General features: G+C 45.5%; 2 protein-coding genes across 2 annotated transcripts; both read right to left on the bottom strand.

Moving 5' to 3' along the window:
• Positions 1-2,100: 2,100 nt before the first annotated feature.
• Positions 2,101-3,908, bottom strand: LOC123430389. Its single transcript, XM_045114256.1, has 2 exons — positions 2,449-3,908; positions 2,101-2,299 (listed from the first exon to the last, which is right to left on the bottom strand). Exon 1 carries the CDS (start codon positions 3,453-3,455, stop codon positions 2,502-2,504), a length of 954 nt encoding a protein of 317 aa, XP_044970191.1. The 5' UTR covers positions 3,456-3,908; the 3' UTR covers positions 2,101-2,299; positions 2,449-2,501.
• A 1,464-nt stretch (positions 3,909-5,372) lies between these two features.
• Positions 5,373-9,487, bottom strand: LOC123426942 (plant UBX domain-containing protein 4-like). Its single transcript, XM_045110861.1, has 4 exons — positions 9,214-9,487; positions 7,185-7,479; positions 6,054-6,149; positions 5,373-5,971 (listed from the first exon to the last, which is right to left on the bottom strand). Exons 1-4 carry the CDS (start codon positions 9,381-9,383, stop codon positions 5,597-5,599), a joined length of 936 nt encoding a protein of 311 aa, XP_044966796.1. The 5' UTR covers positions 9,384-9,487; the 3' UTR covers positions 5,373-5,596.
• Between the last annotated feature and the right edge of the window lie 909 nt (positions 9,488-10,396).

Below are 10,396 nucleotides of genomic sequence, written 5' to 3'. Positions count from 1 at the left end.
TTTTCCTTTTGTGTCAGTCAAACTAGTTGAACTTTGACTAACTTTATTAAAAAAGTGTTAGCATTTATGACATCAAATTAGTATCAATATTTTTGTCTATACATGAAGTTTTCAAATATATCATTTTCATGCCATATATATTGCAACTATTTTCTATAAAGTTGGTCAAATTTGAAAAGGTTTGACTAAGTACAAATCTATATGTACACTTATTTGTGGACGGAGGGAGTTAAACTTAAGCGTCAAATATTTGGAAAATGTTATAATCTTTGGGTATGATGTACTTGCACTAGGTTCTTTCTTTGTATATATTTTATAATTTAAGACCTTACGTACATGCCTTTTTTGACAGAATCCACGCGCGTTTTTACCAATGGACTATACTTTTTTTGTAGTGAATACAAAAAAAAATTTATATATTGTTGTACATGCACTTATAAAATTAATGAACATCAGAAGTACATGAGGGTTTATTTTAAAAACATCTGAACTATTCATCGGATAGTAATTAAGTGTTAATAGTTGAATCTTTTGTTTGAGGATAACAGTTGAATTGATAAGTACAATCTTAATTTGTGTTCATCTATTGCATGTGATGGATATACATATATGCTTTTTTAAATAGACTTAATTTATAAACACGGCCTCCTCAATATCGAACAACACCTCGTCGATGATACCTGAGTGTGGTCGTAGGTACACACCATCAATATGATGAGTCAGAATCAAAATTAGATCAAAATGATAACGTCTCAGGTAAGAAAATCTTTACGATCCATTGCAACGCACGGGCCGTTTTGCTAGTTTAACCAATAAGGGAGACTGCGACTGAAGCAAAAATTATACCAATGAAAATTTCTTTCGAATGCGAATTCAGTAATATAATTTTTGCTCTCGATCGCAGTCCCTCACGTTGACTAAAATTATGTTCGAACTTAAATCTTGAAAATCGTGAATGCACTATATTGTGAAACGAAGGGAGTATACTTATACTCCCTTCGTCCGATAGTAAGTGTATTTTTTCCTTTCGAGTACATGGCAAGGTAAAATAAATCCTACGCGGTCATATGTTTCCTCAATAATCATGATACTCAACATTCCCCACGGTCACAATTGTAGCGACCCACACAATGGGACCGGAGAAGAATTCAAATGTAAGCCGACGGACATTCCTCCATATAGTCGTAACGGTCGATGCATCGTGTAAGTCGTGGCTGGAGTGAAAACCGACAAAGTTGGCCAAACAAGGCGGTATCCTTTTGTGCCGATGTCGAGCTAGCTGAGAGCATAGGACGATGTAGCCATGGTCGAGATAACCGTTCGAGGGACGCCGTGGTCGATGTCAAGTCGGGGTGGCCCGTGTGACCGTGTCGTGGTAGTCACCATGGACCAGAAAGAAGAGCGGCGACGGCGGCGGCCTAAGAAGGCGGCGGCGATGGCAAGGTTAGGAGCACGACGGCGATGTTTGAAGTTGGTGACGAAGAATCCGACAACATGACAAAGACCGGTACGGACGATGACATTTCCACGCCTATAAAAAAGACACGATCCATACAACATAGAAGTCGACGCGTGTGGATGGCCAAGTGAACCGCATGCGGGAGATACAACGACAACGCGCGGGCAGGGGCAACGACGAAAAAGACCTCAGGGCGGCGACAACGTGCCACGCTCGCTATGGCCAAGTAAGGTGACGTCCGGCAGCTCGGGGGTTGGTACAGCCACAAAAACAGCTTGGAGCAGACCGTCTTGATGCGTCGATGGATCGTCGGTCGCTACACTATGACCTGAAGGGGCGACGCAACAGGTAAAATAAATTTGTTCCTACGTCTTCTAGATAATCAATATACCGAAGAGAAATGATCAGGCGTTCAAGCTGTATGAAGTCGATGCCGTAGCTAGGCAGAAGTGTGGTGTTTCATCCTTGGGCAGCAACATAAGCTACAGCGGTGTTTTGGCCTCGACAGCAACGCGAGCTAGTTTGGCGTTTCGGGCTGGGCAGCAACGTAAACTAGTCTGGCGTTTCTTAATTGATCAATAACGCCGCGGATTGTGGCATTTCATAAAAGGTTAGATCGTGAAATTGTTTTCAGACGGATGTATTTTGTGTCCATATTTACTAATAAAATTAGAACAGTGATTTTGTCTCATATCTTACACAAGTTCAGAGAGAGTTCAAATGATCTAAAGCAAAAGCTCTACCTAGCGTAGAACTTCGATTGAACTACTACTCCTTGCACATGCAAACGGATTATTGTGCAAAGATCTGATGGTACCACTGGTGTAGCACAATCCACACTTCGGCCCTGTTCTGCTTTCCTCCGCTCCGCAACTCAGTTCCTGGAGCTGACGGAGCTGATGTTAAAATACACTTAAAATACACGGAGGGGAACGGGTGCTCCGTAAATCCTCTATTTTCACGGAGCAGGAGGATTTCCGAACAGGTACTTCGTCTGAACTCTGAAGTATCCCAACCCCCAAGCAGCAAATGAACAAACACTTTATGTGCAAGGTGACGAGTCCTCGCCATCTGATTCCAGCTTCCACCATGGCTTTCCGTTTGCACTCCCCGCCAGCTCTTCTGAACCATCTCCGTCGCCGTCCTCCTCAAACACCACATCTTCCTCCTCGTCACCTTCATACCTCCACTCCAGCCTCTTAAGCACGTCCCTGTCGCGCCATTTCCCGGACATGGACGGCGCTGCCTTCCTGGCCTTCCCGGCGATCACCTCCGCCCAGGTGAAGCCTGTGTCGGCCCACCTTGCCAGCCCTGACTCGCCGCCAACCACCACCGACCGCACGCCCTTCTCCCTCGCCAGTCGCAGCAGAGGGGAGAGCTCCTCCCGCCCCGAGACCAGCATCAGGCACCCCACGGACCCATCGTCGAGCACCTCCTGGGCGCGCTCCCGGAGGGCAGTCGACGGGTACCTGGAGAGCTCGGCGTGAACTCTGGCTCGGCGCAGCTCGTCCGCGGGAGAGCCGGGGTTCACGCCGGCGGTGAGCTCGCGGGCGGCCTTGCTGTACTTGGAGAGCTTGAGAGACAGGGACGCGGCGAGGCGCACACGGCGGTCGCCGCGGGAGGATTCGATTCGTTCGAGGCGCTTGGCGTGCTCGCGGGTGTGGATGGTGTCGAAGTGGCGGAGCAGCGCGTCGCGGGCGCGGAAGCGGCGGCCGCAGACGCGGCAGAGATTGGTGGCGTCGGCGGACGGATCGGGGGCGGGGAGCCGGTGGCAGGGGTGGAGGAACGCAGCGGAGAAACGCAGGCGGCCGAAGGAGGAGGCGGCGAGGTGGAGGCGGACGGCGGAGTCGTAGAGGGGGAGTTTGGAGGGCGGGCGGGAGGCGGCCAGGTCCCAGAGGACGGCCACGGGGGTTGCCGGAGTGGAGGAGGTGGTGGAGAGGCGGTGCGAGCGTGATGGGAGGAGGCGTCGCCGGAGGTTGTAGAGCGGCCGGGACATGGGAGAGAGAAATCGCACTGGGAGAAGGGAGCTTCAGCGGCGGCGCAGCAACTGCTGATCTGTATTGAGCAGAGAGGGCTTGTGTCAGGACATGAACCCAGGAACTACTGAAGACAGACGACAGATGAGAGAGATTCAGTTAAGCAACGGCTGGGATTGCACGATGTTGTTTCAAGATGGTTCAACGGCTCGGATGGAACCTCATCGTTTCATCAGTGAGTTTAAACCCAGTTATACTATGATGTACTGTGACTGTTATTTACATTTCTGTTTCTTACCGTTGTGAGCTGGACATGGCTTAAAGTCACGCGCCGCAGAGGTCCGAGGGCACACCAAGTTGTAATTCCTAAATTATCTAGCGTAGCGTAGAACCCTAGCTATCGTATTACTAAGACTCAAAACACAATTTTGTTATGTTTTACTCCCTCCGTTCCTAAATATAAGTCTTTTAAGATATTTTACTAAGAGTTTACATACGGAGCAAAATGAGTGAATCTACACTCTAAAGTATGTCTATATACATCCGTATGTAGTTCACTAATGAAACTTTTTAAAGACTTATACTGTATTTAGGAACGGATGGAGTATATATAAAGCAACAATCACAGAAAGTATAGGACCAGACGATATAAAGAGATGGGATGACCCTCAAACAATGCAGATCCCGCAATCATACTACTAAGATGGGGTCTCCTCAAGTCTGATCTACCAGTTTTTACCGAATTCAATCATGAAATTCCCTTGTTCTTGAGTAATTCCATTAGATCAAGTGATTCTAGTAATTTGGTCCCACAGCTTGGGAGTCCGGGTAAGGCTCGGCCTTGCCCAGTGCTACAGATATATAGGACGCGATGGGACGGGTAGTTTTGGTATTTTGAGTAACAATTCATAATGGTGATTTTTTTAAGTCGGAACTCGATTCATTCAAAAAAAAGAGTTCTTGGGTTAATTTTGTGCATAAATGAATGAAAATGGTTAACACACCGGTATGGATAGGGCACCAAATTAACCTGGCTACCTCACCGCAATAAAGGCACACGACGTCAAGAAGAGAAACGTTGTAGAGGTTGTCACTCGGTGCCATCATCACTCCTCCGCGAGTCGCTGAATCCAATTCTACCATCAATGACCACCAACGAAGACCTCACCGCAAGAAACGTCGAGACCCATGCCGGCCTAGGCCAAACACTCCACCACCCACGTCAGTGGCCAATCAACTTTGACTTTGTCGACGAGCATTATAGAAGAAAAGTGATTGTCTGCATAGAGCAAGTACCGGAACCAACCACCAATCTTGTGTCATAGTTGTCGCCAAGGCCCCTCCTCGACAGCTCTAACTTCATAAAGACACGATGTGGCAAGCCACACGATGGCCCTTGGAACACGCTAAGCTGGTCCTGGGCCACTGCGCTAGCATCCCCACAGCAAGCAGCGACGGGACAAGCAAGCCAAGATCACACCAAACCGTTGCCTAAGAAGAAGCCACCGCCATCGCCATCTCCTGGTCTAGGAATCTAGAGCTACAGTTTCCATGGGAGTGCGGGGAAGAAGGGTTTAGGACCTCGAGCTACAACGCCTTCAAGAAGGTAGTGACATTTTGAAGTAACTGTGCAGACTTTCTGTGCTATTTTGCAACACAAAACAGCAGTTTTGAAGGTAGTGACACTTTTGTATCCTACAAAAAAGGGAGATTGGGAAAAATGGCCAAAACTTCAGAGCCTAGCTATACCTAACATTGCTCATTGGAGGCGAGAGCGTTCTGCTGTCATCTGCTAATTCGCTAATTCTAGAATGGAACTGAATCGTCTACCTGGAAGTATAACGAGGTTACTCTACCATAATTTACTGGAACTGAATCTTCTATTTCAATTTCTTAGGATTCAACAGAAGGGAATGAGAACAAGCAAGCCCATCTGATGATAGACAACCAGACATCCATTAATTTTAATAGCCATTCATCGTTTGCTAGCAATATGAATATGAATATAGACTCCACTGACATTTATCGGCAAAACAACCAACACATTAGAGGTTGCATGCAAAGTGCAGTATCTGATGGACATGATAAACCATTCAACAGCACTGATTTAATGATGTCTGGGAAAGACATTCTGTGCGACTGATCCAGCTTGGTGAGAGCACTACATCTTCTGCATGATAACGGAGTTCTTGAGTCCAGCTTGGTCAACAGTCTGTGTAGGGTCAGTCAGCTGCTTGGGCGGGAAGCCAGTCTGCAACTGATAGGGTCGCGCAGCTCCCGGGCGGGATGCATCAATGAAAGACCTGATGTCACCCACGGTGTGGTGAAGGTTAAACCGAGCGACCATGCGAGTGCCGTCCGCCAACCTTAGCTGTATAGATGTAAACGGCTGCGAGTCGTCCACAACTATGCCAATTGACCTGGGAGCACTGTGGGGCTCTTGCGTCACGGGAGCTGGTGCAGGACTCTCATCTGCTGAAGATCCCCCAAGGGTTCTACCAACACCCTGGAAGGATGATCGGGGCCTTGCAGCTTCCTGGATGAACAAAAACAAAAACAAGGTTAGCATATTTAACACTGGTATACTGCCAAATGAACTAGCCTTCTGAAAGGCCTACCTCATAATCTCCATGCCGTTTTATAACATTGACGTGAACAGCTGTCCTTCGATCAGCAGGCTCCAGCTCTTGGGGGCACTGGGACTTCTTGATGCTCTGAAAGTACAAGGCGGGGTAAAATTAGTGTAAACTTCCTTTAACAGCAAACAACCCAGTGTTCACTCCATATGTTTAAATGTTCAATCACAGGGCCAGATGTTGCCCCTGTTACCACACTCAAATAATGCAAAAACTGACTGTGACCTAGGAAATGGAAAACAACAAGTATCCAGATGATCTATGGATGAACCTCAAATTAAGAACACGTGGATTTTATTTTTTGAATAAAACCCATGCCTCAGAAACAGCAGACTTAGGTTAAGAGGGAAGAGTCAATGACAGGAAATGAGTGTATGAGAAAAAAGCGAAGAACCAGAGCAAGTGCACATCCAGTTTTTAATGTTCCTTCTCTGGCGTGGTATTCTGCAGAGTAAAGCGAGATATGTTTCGATTTATGTATTAACACAGGAGTGGGTTCAGGTTCCAGCTTAAGTTTCCACCCAATATGAGTTTCAGATGCCGCATCTAGAAACTACTCTGTCAGGAACTAATTGGAGGTAGTAATAGTGGTAATACTACAAATTTGGTTCAAGGCGGTCTAGTAAAAAAACATGGGACTGTGTAATTACAATTTCGTCATGATGACTTTGGTCATAACGTAAACCGTCCTCAAATATAAATATAAACTCTACATTTAAAGCATCAAAAGGCATGCAAAAATATGAAGGCGGCACACAGCGACATAGGGAGTGGTGAAAATAAATACTGAAAACAACTACTTGGTACTCCCTCCGGTCCTTTTTACTCCGCATATTAGAATTGTGTCAAGTCAAACTTTACAAAGTTTGACCAAATATATATTAAAAATATCAACATCTACAGTATCAAATATACATTTTATGAGACTACATTTCGTAATGAATCTAACAATATTAATTTGGCATTGTGAATGTTGATACATGTTTCTATAAATTTGGTCAAAGTAGAGATATTTTGACTTCGGACAAAGCTAATATGCAGACTAAAAAGAACCGGAGGGAGTACATGACAAACTAAAATTGCCCAGAAATTGTCAAAAAGATTAAATGTAACCTCGATGAAGTCTGCATTTTCAGGGTCATCATAGCCTCTTAGTGGACCATCATCTACTGTGAAACCATTGTTCCAGAAATGTATATTGTGAAGTACATCCTGAGGTGGTTGAGGAGCAGTTGGTGCTGTCTGCGCATCCCCTGAAAGCACACGACCTGTTCCTGTAAAGCTTGTTGAGCTGGAAGACTGGCCATCAAAAGAAGGCAGTGGAACTTGCTGAGCGCCCATCACTCTAGCTTGCTCAAAGATTGAGTCCACATTATTTCTCCTTGTTGGATCTTGAACAAGCATCCCACTGCACATAAACAAAGACAAATATAGCAAAAAATAAATATTTCAAGAATGTAAATAATCAGAAATCCCAAACTAAACATTATTGAGATCTATGATGCTATGAAGTAATTCTAGAAGGGGGAGAAAAAAGGCACAGAAAAGCATAGATTCTAAATGCAAGGAAAAGTACAACAACAGGTTATACTTTGGATCACTAGCAATAGATCCATTTATTCTTATTAACAGAGCTCATCCTGTACTATGTTGACATTTCCAGCAGTTTTTAAAGTGTTCAAGCTCAGGTGCTCTAATCACGATGCATGACAAGATGGCACTGAACCTACTGAACCTGCAGACCAAAAGAGGTCCAGAACTGCAGATGGATGAAAAATTGGGGCCAATATTAGTACTAAGATGCAAATAGACAAACAGCCCGCACTGAAGCAACGTAATATCCAGCCTCTTGGAAGGCATGCAACATAACAGATATTCAAGCCAGGCGGTTACATGACAATATTCAACATAACAGGGTTTCTTATAGCGGTAACATAGGTGGAAAAACCAATAGAAGAATTAAACATATATATCCTTTAAAATATTTTTTGGTAGAACAATACAAGCTGCCATTGATTGAAGTGGAGTCGTGATGCTACATCAGATATTTGTGAATCTGATGGTCAGGAAAGATGCATGATGCATCACTAGAATTATGATCACCATACAACATTTACGCGGGTAGCAGATGGTATAGTTTCTTGCAGCTGGTAACAGTGGCAAGAAATTACAAGGCTACTATTAACACTGCAAAAGACTAGCACAAGAAACAAAGTACCAATATTAACACTGTGATAAAAAATTGAAGACATTTGCCTAGTACACATGTACAGATGTGTATGCCATTATACAGTTCACAATATAGTATATATATCCATATCCCAGAAGTTGAACCAAAACAAAAGCAAACCGATGATAGCATTGTTGTTTTGGATAAAATGGTTTGGAACTAGAGGAAAAATAAACAAACCAACATATCCAGAGCCATATATGTTCATGGTAATGAGAGTTGAGGAGAGGAATGACTAAGGTAGAGTCATTCTATTCATCAAACTAAACAAAAAACTAGGTGATCAGATGATCTGGCTGCTGACAGGTTTGATAACACTACCAGAGTGATTCAGAGAAAGGAATAGGGCAACAGGCTACTAGAAGCCTACAAAAAACAAAATCAGAATGAAACGTTATAGCGTAAGTAGATTATAAACTGAACTGAATCGTTTGGCGTTATTTTTTTGTGTAGATGTTTCACATTGTCATCCCATAAATTACAGTGGTCGCAGAAACTTCCCCAAATATAAATCTAATAGCAAATCCTACATTTCACCAGAACCAATACATGATCTAACTAACCTAATCCGATCATGAATAAATTTCCCTGCAAGTACAAATCTCCAAAAGTTCGTCCCGATCTAATCTGAGCAGCGTTGAACACTACAGCTACCTCAGTCCTCGGTGGTCAGCGCTAACCTAGCAAGTTTTAACCTGTATCCCGAAAGTTCGCATGCCAAACGAATCCAACCGACGAAGATCAACAGCCGAAAAAAAATATCTAAATCCGATGATTTATTCGGATGCCGCTCTTCAATCTACGCTTAACTATACGATGGCACCAGGAGGCGGGGATCCCGATGCCCACAAGCGATCGCCGCCAAATCTAGGAAGGGAAATACAAAGTATGCTAGGGGGGAGACGGGGAAACCTCTTCTCGCCGCCGGTGTAGTACTCCTGGGGCTCATCGGAGTCGCTGCCGCTGCCGCCTGCGCCTGGGAATCCGGAGGGGGCGCGGTTGATGTCGGCCAGGGTGCGGATGCCCCCGCGCCCACCGGACGCTGCCGGCTTCTTCCCGGCGTTGCCGTTGGAGGAGCTCATCGCCGACGTGTTCGCGGTAGGGTTTGGCTCGCGGGTCGCGTCGTGTACTCTGCTCGCAAGTCGCGGACTACTTTTGCTGGGGTTGGTTTGGGATATACGGAGCTGCGGTTGCGGGGGTATCACGCTATAAAATAGGTAGAAAAAGAATAGAAATTCCGAGGCATGATCCATGGGCCCGCGTTAACAGACGTGGCCCGGCCTAATAATAATAAAAGCCCTTAAAAGCCCAAACGAGTATGCTCCTTCTCTCCCACATTTTTTGTTTCTTTTGCGATTTGCGATTTGCGATGATCGGTTTACTCAACGACTCAAAAAAAAAGACTTATTTATAACAGTTAAAAAGAACGCATCCACCGGTGGATATTTAATAAACATCCACCATCTGGACAACCGTTCGATCTCGCGCGTAGCCGTTCGATCCGCTCGTGGACTTAATTCTTGACGCTCGAGTTGCAGAAACAATCGCTTTGTTGCAAAAAATAAACTTTAGATCCATTAATTCCTGAAACAAATGCCGAGTTTCAGAAACAATCACTTTGTTGCAGATTTTTTTCCCTTCGTCTTCCTGCAGCAGCGGCCACAGCGGGTTGCAGAAACAATTCCTGAAACAACAAACGGGTTGCACAAACAATTTCTCCAACTCCTGCAACAACAGCCACGTTGCAGAAACAATGACCGCGCTGCAGAAAACTGCAGAGGGGATGAATGGCTACAGAGGAAAGGGAGAGGAAGCAGAGGTGAAGAAATGCCTCATCTTTCGGCGAGCTCTCCTCGGTGGGCACCGCTGCCGCCTCCGCGTGCAGCCCCGTCCTCGGTGAGCGCAGTGGAGGCGAGACGGCGGCCAGTCTGGATAAGAACTGGATAAGAAGAAGGCGGTCGGGAGAGATGAGCTTGGCACGGGAGGAATGGATAAGAAGAAGTGGTTCTCGGACACGTGTTGAGCATATGACGTGGTGGACGTTTTCGCGAGATCCATCGGTTGATCCAAAGACTTCTCCTAAAAAGAAAGACTT

Source organism: Hordeum vulgare, chromosome 2H (assembly GCF_904849725.1).
Source record: "Hordeum vulgare subsp. vulgare chromosome 2H, MorexV3_pseudomolecules_assembly, whole genome shotgun sequence".
Classification (NCBI taxonomy): Eukaryota; Viridiplantae; Streptophyta; class Magnoliopsida; order Poales; family Poaceae; genus Hordeum; species Hordeum vulgare.
This window is presented reverse-complemented; position numbering and strand designations above follow the sequence as displayed.

What these genes read in the sequence shown, in the direction of transcription:
- LOC123430389 (XM_045114256.1), bottom strand. Translation starts at nt 3,455, where the DNA reads ATGTCCCGGCCGCTCTACAACCTCCGGCGACGCCTCCTCCCATCACGC.
- LOC123426942 (XM_045110861.1), bottom strand. Translation starts at nt 9,383, where the DNA reads ATGAGCTCCTCCAACGGCAACGCCGGGAAGAAGCCGGCAGCGTCCGGT. An exon ending in TACACCGGCGGCGAGAAGAG is followed by an intron (nt 7,480 to 9,213) that starts GTTTCCCCGTCT and finishes GTTTATGTGCAG; the next exon opens with TGGGATGCTTGTTCAAGATC. An exon ending in AAAATGCAGACTTCATCGAG is followed by an intron (nt 6,150 to 7,184) that starts GTTACATTTAAT and finishes TTGTACTTTCAG; the next exon opens with AGCATCAAGAAGTCCCAGTG.